This window comes from Nicrophorus vespilloides, unplaced genomic scaffold (assembly GCF_001412225.1).
Source record: "Nicrophorus vespilloides isolate i.1.1-1 unplaced genomic scaffold, Nicve_v1.0, whole genome shotgun sequence".
Taxonomy (NCBI): domain Eukaryota; kingdom Metazoa; phylum Arthropoda; class Insecta; order Coleoptera; family Silphidae; genus Nicrophorus; species Nicrophorus vespilloides.
Window position 1 is genome coordinate 63,925 of NW_017096515.1, and position 14,881 is coordinate 78,805.

At 36.6% G+C, this 14,881-nt stretch overlaps 3 protein-coding genes across 10 annotated transcripts; 2 read left to right on the plus strand and 1 right to left on the minus strand.

Moving 5' to 3' along the window:
* The first annotated feature begins 1,118 nt into the window (after nt 1-1,118).
* Nucleotides 1,119-3,941, plus strand: LOC108557316 (sorting nexin-29). 3 transcript variants are annotated; one of them, XM_017913784.1, is made up of 9 exons: nt 1,120-1,274; nt 1,339-1,424; nt 1,477-1,700; nt 1,772-2,122; nt 2,396-2,844; nt 2,902-3,190; nt 3,244-3,416; nt 3,481-3,608; nt 3,673-3,941. In XM_017913784.1, exons 2-9 carry the CDS (start codon nt 1,375-1,377, stop codon nt 3,758-3,760), a joined length of 1,752 nt encoding a protein of 583 aa, XP_017769273.1. In that variant the 5' UTR covers nt 1,120-1,274; nt 1,339-1,374; the 3' UTR covers nt 3,761-3,941. The 3 variants fall into 3 exon arrangements, with proteins under 3 accessions (XP_017769272.1, XP_017769273.1, XP_017769274.1); XM_017913783.1 differs by having other exon boundaries at nt 1,119-1,274; nt 2,396-3,190; XM_017913785.1 differs by having other exon boundaries at nt 2,396-3,190; nt 3,481-3,612; nt 3,673-3,768.
* A 452-nt stretch (nt 3,942-4,393) lies between these two features.
* Nucleotides 4,394-5,796, plus strand: LOC108557308 (peroxisomal membrane protein 2). The gene is made up of 4 exons (XM_017913768.1): nt 4,394-4,610; nt 4,684-4,779; nt 5,232-5,514; nt 5,572-5,796. Exons 1-4 carry the CDS (start codon nt 4,522-4,524, stop codon nt 5,665-5,667), a joined length of 564 nt encoding a protein of 187 aa, XP_017769257.1. The 5' UTR covers nt 4,394-4,521; the 3' UTR covers nt 5,668-5,796.
* Nucleotides 5,797-5,911: 115 nt separating this feature from the next.
* Nucleotides 5,912-14,847, minus strand: LOC108557310 (serine/arginine repetitive matrix protein 2). Of its 6 annotated transcripts, XM_017913773.1 has the most exons (12): nt 14,696-14,847; nt 14,318-14,566; nt 14,157-14,261; nt 11,792-12,085; nt 11,330-11,383; nt 10,753-10,873; nt 10,548-10,550; nt 9,434-9,501; nt 7,883-9,367; nt 7,650-7,823; nt 7,020-7,035; nt 6,624-6,705 (listed from the first exon to the last, which is right to left on the minus strand). In XM_017913773.1, exons 2-12 carry the CDS (start codon nt 14,554-14,556, stop codon nt 6,700-6,702), a joined length of 2,565 nt encoding a protein of 854 aa, XP_017769262.1. In that variant the 5' UTR covers nt 14,557-14,566; nt 14,696-14,847; the 3' UTR covers nt 6,624-6,699. The 6 variants fall into 6 exon arrangements, with proteins under 6 accessions (XP_017769259.1, XP_017769261.1, XP_017769264.1 ...); XM_017913770.1 differs by lacking the exon at nt 7,020-7,035 and having other exon boundaries at nt 5,912-6,705; XM_017913774.1 differs by lacking the exons at nt 6,624-6,705; nt 7,020-7,035 and adding an exon at nt 7,467-7,514.
* Nucleotides 14,848-14,881: the final 34 nt, after the last annotated feature.

The following is a 14,881-nucleotide window of genomic DNA, read 5'->3' on the forward strand; positions in this document are numbered from 1 at the left end:
GTAATCATTATTGACCACTATGTTTTTTTTTTCTTCTCTGTCTCTCTGTGATGCACGTATATAATTTTCTGTTTGTAATTAAGGAGGGCCGACTTGACTCGATTCAAGTCCAGCAAATTGACAAATTTTAGATCAGGCTACTTCCTTGCATTTTTTGTTTTGTTTTAATATATATTATAACAATTCTTCGCTTCGGTATTTATCCATCAGCTGTGAGGCTTCGATTAAATAAAACCTTTACTTTTTCTCCCCCGAATACCTTCTTTTTTGTGATATACTTCGGCACCTAACGAATTGTCAGCAAATAATAAAAACAATCAGTCCAGTTTCCTTATAGTCTATGTATCACTATGTTATTTTCTACAATACTAATTTTTATACTTTTGTGTTTTGGATGTTGAAGAAAGAAGCGAAAACTGCGTAACAACAAAAACTGGAGTATATCTTGTGCAACTAGTGTAATTATAGTGGATGCTTATATTTATATATATTTATTATTATTAAAAATGAAAAATACGAGAAGAAGGATCAGAAAATTAAAAAAATATATAAAAAAAAAACATTGAAAACAGCACATGGATCTTGTTCATTTCTTAAATTTAAGTTACGAAAGGAATGTAATAAAGTGATGAGTGGTTACTTTTTGATATATTCTTTGATTTTTGTAGAATTCCTGTTTTATAACAACTCAAGTAGATATCTTCGCCCATGCTATACCAAAATGATTTTCGATGCCCTCAGCTCAAGCTAACTAGATCATTGCATTAAAACTAAATGTCTCAACTTTCCAACTGGCAGTTTTCTTATATCATTTGTTCGCTTTCAAATGAAGCTGCTAAAAAAAATTTGAATTGATGATTGTATTTTGGGTTGCAGTATACTATTTATGTAATTGAATTATCTTTAATAATACAATTATGTTTTAAAGGTGATTATATTATTGTTTATATATTCAAGTATAGTATATATATAAATTTGTGTAAAAGTTTTAGGGCTTTTGCGTTCTTGATTTGTGTATATCGTTAAAGGATATCAGTTGTTGTTTTCCTTTTTTCCAGATAAAACAAAGCAAATGAAATGAAATGGTAAATGATGTTTTGGTGCGTTAGAGCGAGACATGATTAGTCCTGTGGTCAGCTGTTGTTATGCTTCTCACTGTATGTTCTCTTTCCCCCCTCTCAATGAAACGTTGGAAATGAAATCATACACAAGGACACATAATAACCTCCCACTAGTGCGGATCCTCCAGTCGCAGTAGTTTTCTATTTTCTTCGGTAACAGTTTTTCCTCATTACACTTCTAGTGTCCTATTTATATAATTACGTTGCATTGTTTTAGGGACGCTGTGGAGGCACTTTACAAGTGTTGAAACTGATGTCTCAAACAACAATAACAAACTCCAGCTTAAATCAAGACATTAACAGGTCAACAATTATAATGCATCCAGCAATGCAGTATTAATCATTTCCATTGTAGACTGCTGAATCAGCTCCTGGAATGTGTGCAATTGTGCCAGAGGCGATTTGGTGGCAAAACCGAGATTGCTACAGAATTTGACAGTTGTGTCTCGTCCTTATGCACATCACTGGAAGCTGTATTCGAGCATGGGCTCAGGAACAGGCCGCTTGAGAAGATTTCCACATTGAAACAAGTATCTGAGGTTGTCACAACTACACTTCACTTGAACAACGATACCCCATGTAAGAATTACATTTTGTTTGGTTTCAGTTTGAGTGTATTGTTTCTTAACTTTGGTGTTTGTTTTCATTAGCATATTGGCCTTTTATTAAGAAACATTTAACAAGGCATGAGTTTGAACGTTTTGAGTTGCTGAAGCAAGTTTGGACGAACGGGGGCAAGTGCAAGGCTTGGATACGCTCGTCCCTGAACGAGCGCTCGTTGGAGAGGAACTTCCACAAGGTATTGAGCGATCCCGATTTGTTGCATACATACTACGAGCATTGGGCTTTCCTTTGCGATCATGAGCGCAGCAATTTATTGCCAAATATGGCAGCAGGTTTAGCTTCCATATTATTCGCTGTGAATATCGACAAACCGGAACTGAATTCGAGCTCTAATCGTGTTGTTAAGCCAGAGCCAATTATCGAAGCTCCATTGATAGGTAGGTATTTTCAAGTACTGCATTCAATTGTTATTTGAATATATCAAGGAAATCATTTTTTTAAAATACGCAAATTGATAATTCGTTTGCAATACTATAATTTCCCTACTGAATAATCTGTTCATTTGTTTACTTGTATAAATTACAATTATCAGTAGCATAATGATAATTTGTGAGTATCAAATTTAGAACAATGCTCGCATTAACGCTTTGCACTCGTTTACAACGCTTTGAACTGAATGTGTTATTTACATTCTGAAATTGCTATTCCAGAAAAGGTTGCATCCACGGATAAGCGTAAGAAGAAGAGGAAAGTGGCGAAACAGTTAATTTCGTTCGATGATAATGAAGACGACGATAACTTTGATGATATTTGCTCGAGTGTACCATCGAGTATTAGCAGCGTAATTTCGGAGACTTTCGAGAGTAAACAAGTGTTTGCGTCGATAAGTGGTGCGAGTATGGAGGAAGAGAGCAGCGGGTCCAGCGACACCCAGAGCAACGGATCCGACGAGGTGCTGTCGAAGACGCCGCAGAGAAAACTGAGCGTGGAGAACAGCGGATCCAGAGACAAGTACCCGAATGTCCAGATCGAAGGGACTTTGACGCCCTTGGAGCCGGACATCGGCGAACTGACTCCAGTCCAAGCAAACGGCGATGTCGAAATGGCCGCCGACATTAGTGCAGTCCTTTCGAGCATCGAGATTAAGAATAGGGAGGAGGTTAGTAGGTTAGAAGGAAGACTGAAACTGTTTGAAAAAGAGAATGAGAGTTTGAAGGAGCAATTGAAGCATTACATGGGCGCAGTGCAACTGTTGAAACAGAAGGAGGATGGACCGGATTACAGGAGCGAAGCGAAGCTGTACGAGAAGAAGCTGGTGCAGGTGGCTGAGATGCACGCGGAGCTGATGGACTTTAACGGGATGCTGCAGCAGAATCTGTATCAGAAGGATGCTCAGATAGAGCAGATGCGTAAGGAGCTCGAGGAGTTCAAGGGACCATTGAATTCAGAGGACGAAGCGGACAGGGGCTGTGTTAATGTTTGGATACCGTCTGCATTCCTTACAGGTTTACTAACATCCCCATCTTAGCGTAATAATAATACAGTTGATTATGTTTAGGAAGCGGTTCGGAAGCCCACCATGTATACCAAATTTATTTGAGAGCCGGCAACGACGAGTGGAATATCTACAGAAGATATGCGCAGTTCCACGCGTTACACTCTGATTTGAAGAAGCTAGATTCGGCTATCTCTTCTTTCGATTTTCCGCCGAAGAAAAGTCTACGTAATAAAGTAACTTAATTACTCCTCCAAAAAAAAAAAAAAACGTTTATCACATTTAGTATTTTCTTTTCAGGATTCGTCTTTAGTGGAGGATAGACGCAAACGTTTGCAGACCTATTTAAGGAAGATTTTACTTCATTGGCCTGAACTGTCGCAGTGCAATAGTAGATTCCTGCTGGAACAGCACCTGTCGTTCTTCAAGTTGGTTTGTCGCCTGGTGCACCAGAGTTTTGCATGTTATATCTATAATTTAACAAATTTGCAGGGAACAGAAGGATAACAAGAAGCGCAGCATCTTCAATTCTAGGCGCAGTGGGAACTCGTCGACCGAGAACCACTACACCGGACTTTAATTTCGTTGCCTTTTAAATCAATTTTTTTTAGTACAATTATTTACTACACTCAGCGAAATTGATAACGAGGAAGCTGTTTTATTGGAGCTAAATGGTTGCGATGCTAATGATATTTTATATATTTATTCCATATATTATAATTACCAATAACATAAAGTCTTATGCGGGGATAGTACAATAATCTTCATTATCATTTATTTATTCCCTTTCATCTTGCAACGAATTCATTATCATGAATTATTTACAAGAAATTTACTTTTCTAACACTACGTTATGGTTACAAAATGTATGAATTAGTAATTCCAAGTAAACATACTTACTTAACTTACATTAAGTTGTATATATGGTTGCATTTGAATTTTGATTTTTTTAGAAACAGTAAAAAACTTGAATTTTCAAATTTGCGCTCTCAATATAATGAGTATTTCCAAGGCAAATAAAGAATATTTTCTTTGCGCCATTAAATGGGTGTGTTTGGAAGAAATGGTTGTTGAATTAGGTCATCGACCATGTTGTTTTGTCATCGTTATTATGAATTTTTATTTTATTTTTCATTCAACATAAATCTAAAAAGTATTTATGTATTCCAATTTGCAACTTAATTGATTGCAATTAGTTGAAGTTGGGAGAGAGATAGAAGCAGAGAGTGTTTGATTTGATGGTGGCTTATCACAAGTTCGTGCACTTTGCCTCATCAAGGTGTTTGATGTAACTTGAGTGTATAGCTATAGCGCTCAAGTGTTTACGTACAGTGCGTGACAATGGTGCTTTCGAAACCTCTGTACGATTTCCTAGGATTCTACTTCTCTAATCTGTTCAATAATCCTATAAAAACAAAGGCAATAAGCTGGTAAGTTTGTATAGATGACCTCTGAACCATCCTCATCTAAAACACACTTATGGTTTTCCTTTCTGATTTATAGCTGCGTCATAGCATCGGCCGGTAACTTGGCCTCGCAATACTTAGCTGGCAACAAGATATTGAATCAGCGCAGTCTACTTGCTTACGCTTTATTTGGGTAAGACGGAAACATTACTTGAGGATAATATTAAAGATTCTTTAATCTTGCTGTTAGAAATTACGTAATTTGTTATTCCTTGTAATACTTAAAAACCGGTTTCGTTTTTGCTAAATTTTAAAAGTGTTGTTATTTAAGTTTTTCAATTAAGAAAAGCAATTTTATTAATGTTGTAACAATTTTTGTAACATTTAAATTATTTATTATCGAAAATAATAATAAAATATTTAATTTTAATAATTTCTTAACAATAATGTAGATTATTATATATGGAAACAATAAGAAATTTTTTAAACGAAAATGTTATTATTAGATATGTGTCAAAAATCTTAATATCCTTACATTTTCTATGTAATTGTAATGAAAATTATCATTAATTAACATTACAATACTTCATCTGATGTAATCATAAAATGTATAAAACTTTTATGAGTTAATTTGATTTTTTTTAGATTACTCTTTGGAGGAACTATTCCCCATTATTTCTATGGATTCCTGGAACGTACCGTTAACCAAGATGCATCTTTCGCCATCGTCAAGAATCTGGTCATCGAACGACTGATCTATTCACCACTTTACCAGGCTTTCAGCTTGTACATGATCGCAAGATTGGAGGGTAAATCGCACAAAGAAGCGTTGGTGCAGCTGCAGTCCCTCTACTGGACGGTATTGGCTTCCAGTTGGAAATACCTGACCCTCATCCAAATGCTCAACTTAAGTGTCGTCCCACCAATGGTAAATATTTTCAACTGAAATAGTCAACGAGAATTACCCAAAATTTTTTGTTTACAGTTGAGAGTATTAATCGCTAATTTGATCGGCTTCTTCTGGACCATTTACATTGCCAACAAGAGGAGAGAGCAACAGAAGAAATCGAAAAAGCAATAATTTAACAACAACAAAGAAATAATGCAGGATTTTGGGTGGTGCTAACTTGGTGTTGCGGTGTTACTGTTTGATTTTTCTTTTATTATTATTATTTTCAGCGATTTATATCCATATACAATTTTTATTATATCTGGTTTCATCTTTCTTAATATATGTATGTATTTCCACAACATTGAAAACAATTCACAAACTACAATTTGTTTAATAGATGCATTTATATATATATATATATCATAATGTATATATAATAATAATAGTAAATATCAATTGGTCATTTGCCAAATATAATTATTGTTTAGTTACAATATCAGTGGCATAATTTGGAAGATTCAAATGCAATACAATTTGATTATGTAAGAATTTTGCTAATTAGAATAATGAGAACGTTTCTCGATTTCTTGTTCCTCATTTATTAATATGCCACTGATCTATATACGCTTGTGTTCCTCTCGAGATACACGGCCAAAACATCAATAGGCCAATTTGTACTAAATCGATCTTTCTAACTCTGGTTTTTTTTCATCCTTCTCCTCAGATCTTTATACAAATTTGGTTTAAAAACTTATAACTTAAATACATTGCACAGAATAATGAGAACAAATATATCCTTTCATTTGTGTATTTACAAATTGTCGCTTAATTCAATAATATCGTGGGTTGACTAGATTTAAGAATTAAAATCATTGGTATATATGCCGGAGCATTTCTTTTTTAGAATAAATAAATAAATAATTAATTAATTAAATAAGACTAGATCGTGACTAGATAGATTTGATCTAAGAAATAATATCACCTAGGTGTTAATTGAAAAGAATTAACATTAAATTAATATCGTTGTTGTTATTGGATTTAAGTTGAAGTGAAAAAAAAGCTTATTTGAAGTCTGCGTTTGGTGTGACCGTTGATCGGCTCAATGATCTGCTGGTGCTTCGTTGGTGTCTATTGTAGTAAGGACTGTTGTAGGTGCTGCTGGAGCTACTTGCTGAAGAGGGCGAAGACGGCGTCTGCCGGCAATAAGGTATCGGCCTCTTCCTAGCGCTGTTAGGGAGTTAGTCAACATACACAACAGGCAATTAGTGAACGTAACAAGTTAGTAGTAGCAAATTTAGAAACTCAAGAAAACCATGCAAAAAATTCTCCTCTCTTCTCGTCACACACATTGAATTGAACGCACGGTACGATCGCATATCCAAATCATCCTCATTTTAAATGACTTATATCAGTTTTATGTAATTTACCAGAAGTATTTGTGTATTTTAATGAAATTTTAAAACTTTTACTTTATTTTTTTTTGGATGTGTGATCTTACCCCACTAAGTGACTAAAAAAAATAAAAGTTTAGCTGAACTTACCTCACTGTAAAACTCTCTTCGCAAATTTGATCATTAAAATAACAAAAATTACATCCATTTGCTAATGTTTATTCTCTTTTTTTTTGTGTGTAAAATCTACATAAAATATTAACAGAAACGAAAAATAAAGACAAAAAATAATAATAAAATAAAATAAACTGTGTGGATGTGTGTCGGGTCGATGATTGGAGGTGGATTCGTTTAAGTATACAAATTAAAAATCTAAACTAAGGAAATCGAAAAGAAAATGATAATAATTAAAAATCATAATAATACGTCTCATTGAGCATCCGAATTGTAATTGAATATAATAATCATATAGAAAGAAAAGGAATTGAAAGTAAAATTAAAAAAAAAATAACGGAGAAATAAAAATAATGCTACAAACTAAATTACAATCTACACAACTTAAATGTAATTAATCGGTAAGAAAAGAACAAAAAAAAAAAATAATTATCCAACATAATTATAAACGGCACACAATTTTATTATCGTCTGAAACATAAAAGAGAAAAATAAAATAAAAATAAAAGCCATGCCAATAATAATGGTAATAATAATAATAAATACAGTGTGGGTGTGTGTGTATTGAAAATAAAATACGTTAAAAGTGATTGTTGTCGGCCTTACCTGGTGATCCTCCTGCGATCCAGGAAACTGGGCGAGCCGTGCCTTCTCGGTATCGAAGGGGAACGAGATCTTGAAGTGCTACTGGAACTGCTCGAAGAGCTCCTAGAGTGCGAACTAGACCTGCTTCTCGATCTAGATGATCTCGTACTAGACGACGAGGATGACGATGAACGACTGTTAAGTTAAAGCCAATCAATTAAGCTTCGAAATATTCGAATTAATTATTGTTATACCTGTATGAAGACCTCGAGCTGCTTCGACTCCTGCTCCTGGATTTCGATTCAGCTTGAGGCTTGTGGTTGTCGTCGTCATCTCCTTTGGTTTGTCCTTTTCCTCCTTCATCTTCATCGGCCTGCCCACTGTTCACCAGCGGTGCAATCGGATTGTTGATGTTGCTATCTGATGCATTCTTTTTGGGCATTTTCTTCTCGATAGCTTCGCGTGCTTTTGCAGCCAAATCGGTTTGCAGCAACCGAAGCATCCTCTTCTCGCGTTCGCCTTCTTCGTCAACATTATCGCAGTCTCTATCAGAAACGTCCTCATCGCTTGAGGATCTTAGTCTAACGACGGGTACCTGAACTCTCGGAGAGCGCTTCTTCTTCGGACTGTTCGGCTCTGAACCGGAATGCGAGTTCTTACGTTTCTTTCTATTCTCGGGCATAGCTGGAGGCGGAGAAGTTGGAGTCCTTGTTCTGACTTTGCTGGCAGACTGCTTCTCTGGAGACTTTGTGGACATCCTTCTTTCGGATCTCTTCTCGACAAACGGCTTGGTTGGTGTTCTCCTCTCCCTGGACTTATTCCTATACTTATTTCTGCTGTCATCTCGTGAGCGATTCCTGCTGTGACTGTTGTCGCGCTTGCTGCGACTGCGACTCTGTCTGAATGGGCTGCGCTCTTGCTTGTCTGGACTTCTATCCACTTTTCCACGGTTGTTCTCGTGCATGCTAGGACTTCTATCTCGCCTACCAGGACTAGATTCGTGTCTGTTCGCACTCTTATCATGCCTGGAGTGACTTCTCTCACGTCTCCTTTCTCGTTTACCGCTCTGGCTTCTTTCACGTTTTACAGGACTGTTCTCCGCTCTCTCGTGCCTCGCAGGACTCTTTTCATTACGAGTTTCACTTTTCTCGCGTTTCATTGGACTCTTCCTATAGTCCCTCCGGACAGGACTTCTCTCCTGTTTTACAACAACACGGTCATTATCGTATCTGCTTAAACTCCTATCCTGTTTACGATTTGTTTCGGGGCTTCTACCACGCCTGCTGCGACTCCTGTCTCTGCGGCTGCGATCTCTCGAAGGATTCCTGTAGCTCCTCTCCTTCGACATGCTTCTGCGAATCGGACTGCGGTTACGATAATGGTTGTTCCGCTCCCTCGACGGGCTGCGGCGGTTCTGGTTTCTTTTTGTAATTTCTTCTGGTGACGGTCGCCTGCTCTTCCTGCGCTCCATCGAACCACTTCGAGTCGTCTTCTCTACCTTGTTCTTCCTCTCCCTGGACCTGCCGCGACGCTTCTGTTCCTTCGGCGAAGGTGTCCGCTCCTTCCTATTAACCGGTTTATCGGCTTTCGGTGATCGCGTCCTCGAAACAGGAGTCCTGGATCGGTGCTTGTGCTGAACCTTCTTCTTCGATTCCGAGCGCTGCTTTCCTTTGACAGCTGTCGCATCATCTTTACCTTTTGATACTGAACGATGCCTTTTCTTTTTCACTTCAGGAGAGCTGTAACAAAAATGTCACATAACAAAAATTTGCATACGTAATAACAGAAGTATTAGAGGAATATACCTGTCTCTGGAGCTTGCCGAAGTGGACCTCCTGTGGTGCTGCCTCTTCTTCTTGGAGCTCTTCTTTTTCTGTGTGAAATTCGCACATATTATTAAATCAGTTCAATTAACCGCGCTAAGCTAAACCCAAATCCCAAAGAAATTCTTAAACCAACCCAAGTGACAGAAAATAAAAGTAGTTAATTGAAAACAACAAAAAAAGATATCTACACACATACGCACGCACATCAAATCATAATCAAGTGCACGTCGACTCTTCCAACGAATTGTGACCTTTTGGAAGTTGCTACATGCAGAGAGAACAATTCTGCAAGAACTCCCAAAAGGAACACCTTTTATTTTTATATTACAGAATTTTGGTTGCATGCAACATATCAGTATGATGAAGGTATCAATAAACTTTTTGGGGACACCGCAAATTTCATTTTTTTTTGTTGTAATTATATAAGTGTTCAAAGAGATAGATACAGAGAATATACAAGAGATAGATATAGAGAGAGCAAAAAGAAAACAAAACGAAAATCAACAAAATAAAAATCATGAGAAAGAAAAGTAAAAAAAAATGTTTATTACGGGGCCCAAAGTTCGTTTGGTTGTGTGTACTTACAATAACTTTTTATGCGCCCCCACACAGAGATAGAGAGACAGAGAGTCAGTCAGGCTATTCCTATTAATGAGCGCAATAAGTTCAAGAACAGAACAAATTCTTTTAACTTTTCGGATCAACAGAACGCAAAAGACAATTAAATCAAAACGAAATCAAAATAATGTTGATAATGATAATAATAAAATAAATAGGAGCAACAATCATTAAACACGTTGCAGAGAGAAATAGATAGAGAGGTAAGTAAGTATGTAATAAACAAACAACACAAATAGACAGTAACATTTAACAACAAATAAGTAACATATATGTGTATAATAATAATAACACTTCACAACGAGATCCATGAAAAAAGTTGTTAAAAATTGTCATGCAACGAAAGAACTTCTTTTTTTTTACTTGATCACATTCTGTATTCTTTTGCTTTCTAAGAACGCTGCAGGAAAATCAATTCAAATAAATCGTAATAAGTAAATAACAACAACAATAATAAGAATATGCCACACAATACCTTCTTGAGACCAGAGCGTCAAGCAATTAAAAATGAGAGAATATGTTGTAATCCAAGCATCAAAAAAAATAATAATAAACACTAACAGTGTAAGAAATTGCTATTTTGTTTGAGCCTTGAATCGTCGTTTTCTCATCCTCTTTTAGTACGTTTTTTTTAAAAAAAAAAAATGATTCCTCTACGAAACATCGGCGATGGCACTAACCTTTTTCTTCCGCTTTTTGGTCTTCTCTTCGTCTTCGCTGGATGATGCCTCGCTGCTGGAGTCGTCACTGTCCTCGCTCTCGTGGTGCTTCTTGGACTTCTTTTTCTTAGTTTTCTTCGCCCTAAACAGATCCATATTAAATACTGATGTGCACTCGAGAACATCGACGATCGAGTTATATTATATAATAATAGATAGACGAGCTATGACTACAAAACAGGATTTCCAAAAAAAAATGTAGGATCTGATTTAAATTTTATATTATGGTTTTAGAGCATTTACCTGGGTGCGTTATATCGGGCCTAAACATTTGGCACTTGCAACAAAAACAACAAATCAAATCAATAAATTGATTTCTTATATTTCTTTTCTAATTTTTACTTATTTTATTTCTCTTTTCGCTTGTTCGTTTTGTTTATGTGTATTATGTGTGTCTATTCGAACGAAAATTAAAGAATTCAAAATTAGATGAACGAAGGGAATTAGTCGCAGGGATATAACAACATAACGTCAAAATGAAAATAAATCGCGACTCAAGTCACACCCTGTTTTAAAGATCATCGTTGTTACTACTCACCTCTCCTTCTTGCGCTTCTTAGACTTCTTCTTTTTCTTTCCTTCTTCAGATATACTAGAATTAAACAACATATTTAGAAACTAGAAAAAGTACAAAGACGGCAATTATTCCAGCAATCTAGTTTAATTGCAAAAGTGAATGGCCACCAAAACCAATAATGATTTGAATAGTAATAATAAAAAAAAAACAATGTTAGTAGTTTGAGTAACGTTGGAACTACTTACATTTGGATGAAGTAAATAGTAATGAAAGAATACTTTAATCAATTCCAATAATTTGGTAGTGTCTCAGAAAACAATCCACGAATCTTAAAAAATCTGGTTTGTAGTTGTTACAATTCAGGAATTAAGTTTAATGCATAGTGAATTTCTCAAACAATTATGTAATAAATTTGCGGCGAGCAAAGTACTAATATATCTCTAACATAAGATAATACTATTATTGTCTGATGAGATTACTAACCTGTGTTTGCGCTTTTTCGTCTTCAGTTTTTGATCGCCCGTTTCTGAAGTTGCAGTTTCTTGAACAGCGGTGGGTGGAGGACTTGGGGTCCTCACCAATTCGTAGCGTTTTTCCTTATCCAAAGTTCGCAGTTTCTCGCTTTGGATGGCGTTCGCCCTAGCCACCTCCTCCTTGGCCTGCCTATCCGGATCGAAACTGCTTCCGTTCACAAAATACTCGGATATCCCGAAGGCCTCTCGAAGCCTGGCGTTCTTCTCTTGCAGGGCTTCGGCCACTTGATGGGTTTCCGTGACACTAATAACAGAAAAAGTATACATTGTTACTACTGGCATAGATTATAAAGGACAGTCATTCGTGAATGACGTGGCTGCTGGTTAGAAGAGAACAGAAATTTCGTCCATACGGATTATCCGGAGAACAGCTGTAGGATATTATACGGAAAATTAATTAATTCGGACGCGGAGGATTTTCTTGGCAATGCCACAGAAACACTGGCAATTTGCCGCATAATATGCAAGATATATTTAAGTCGTTACCAGAGTTTTTCTTCTACTAACCGATGTGTCCTAGTAAAACTATAGATTATTTAGTGTTAACAATTAATCTATTTTATATTTAGATTGAAATGCAACTATCTATTAATATAAGATGAACCACACGTAAATAAATATTAAACGCAATACCCTCAAAGACGTCACGGATCAATAATCTGAAGGTTGCCTGTTTTTAGTAAGATTCTACTAAATGTATGCTATAACTAAAATTGAGACAATAAACCAAATTGTTAGTATTTAAATTATTTTGTATTTATGTAGAATGATCACTGGAAGATAAACCGGTGCAAACGTAAATAAACTTCCGCAGTAAAACGAACATTTTAAGATAGTGTTTCATATACTTCGTGGATCAATAGAACGAAGGTTAGTGTTGGAATACGTGACACACTTATTTATATCAATATTTACTAATACAAAACAACAAGGTGCAACATATTAAATGTAAGATTGTTCATTCGAATCTTTAAATTTTTTTATTCTTATGAAATTGAAAATATTGTATTTTTCTTTATCCGAAGATGAGTAATTTTTGTTTCTTATGTAATTGGAAATCCAATATGATTTTTTCCGGTTTCTTATTTGGTCGCGATAACTATAGAATCGATTTTCAGACGGCCACTCCTTCTTTTGATCCGGTCTTTTGCAATTAATCTTGAGAAAACATGTTTATTAGTTCTGGTTATTAAAGTAACGGATTTATCAGGATTATGTTAATCTCTAAGAAATTGTTGATAATTCTTAGCAACAATAGCAAATGTTAAATTCTTGTTTTTTTTGTTGTATTTTTATAATACGTTTTAATATTAGCAATAATAAATCTAATAAACGGTAATATTGGAAATGGCAAAAATAAAATAAAAGTTTGTAATTACGTTTCATTGAAGCAAACCATGGCAAGGTCGATCGAGGACTGAGTCAGAATTTCCGAGGGGGAGTATTGTGTAACAGGGGTGCGCAGCTGGGCATAAAAACGCGAGAGGGGTTACTGAACCCCCCGATGCAAATATATATATGCAGTAAAAAAAAAAGTCCACCCTCTTTGGCGATGGTCGCGTGCGCGTTCCATCGCCATTCCGAAATGAGATGGATATCTATTCAAATCCTTTTAACCGTAAGCCGGTTTAAATCAATTAAATCCAATTACCTGACGACCGAGCGCGTGGTTTTCTTCGCCGCAGCGGCGCAATGATGCCGCTCCCCGGGGGTAGGAAATTGCGGCACGCAATGGCAATGGCAGCAGCATGAAGCCGCTGGTCCAGCAGATAATGGTGTCGGTCTCACCCTGAGATGCTGTGGATAGTACCTCTGTGGTAGTTTCTCTCCGAGAGCTTGGCACAGGGCTCCGCGCCACAGCCTCTCGAACATAGCCCGCTCATCGACCGGAGGATAGCGACCGCCGCGACCACCGAAATACATTTTCTCTTAAATAAACTTATTGGATTTGGAAGACCCGATTTCTTACGCACTAACTTATTTAAAAAAAAAAACTATATGACTAGATCTTATTTACTAATGGAAGACATGTGTGATTTTGTATATTTTTAATCAGTTATTCACATTTCAGGTTGTTTCGCCCCGTGGAGCATTTTGCATTGTTTCGCGAAGTCATTGCACGCGATGCGACCGCCGCAGCCACCGACATCTAACTAAGAGCGGCGGCGACGCGCCGGAAACGGATACGGGGGTGGCGGCGCCGGCGGTTTCGCGCACCGCTCGATAAAATTGCGAACGCAAACAGGAACTTCCCCTAATTTTCGCAACCTGACACATATATAATCTAAACCCATGCACTCAAATAATATTGTTACCTTGGTCTTCCCCACATATCCGTGGGTTTGTCTAACTTCTTCTCATGCGTCGTCAACATGCTCCTGTAGTTACTAACTTTAGCACTGATTGTCTCTTCACTGAAACTACAAACAACAACTTTAACATTCGAAAACAACAGTTCGGACTTTCAAAAACTTACCCTTGTTCCTCCAAAATTTCAGCAAATTCAGCACATTTCAGTTCAACTTTCCTCTTACGTTCATGATCCAAAATCTCCTTGTTAGGTTGTCTGTTGGTTGCTGCATCCAAGGCAGCTAAATCCTCCTCTGTCCTGTAATTCTTTTCCTTCTTCGTAGGTTTTACCAGAGCCCAATTCCTCTGCACATGCCCATTGGTTCCAGAACCACGGGATGTGGCTAACCCAATTCCATTATACATTATTGACTACCTGCAAGAAAATATTGGTTATCAATGTTTTATGTTATTTCTTAATGCAGTTTTAACCACTGTCAAAACGTTTTATTATCGATTAACGAAAGCGCCAAGAAGGTTAATTTTTAACTCAAATATTACTCACTTATAGTTAACACTTGCAAATCACAAATACATAATATTTGTTCGTTGGCGGCAAACTCAATACACGAGTTTATGTAATTCAAGTAAATTGTTTTTGTTGGTTTTCACGACTTCTGCTACAACCGCGACCCACCAACATGAAGTAATGTACAATAATTTGACATTGTTTGACATGCATTCTTGAATT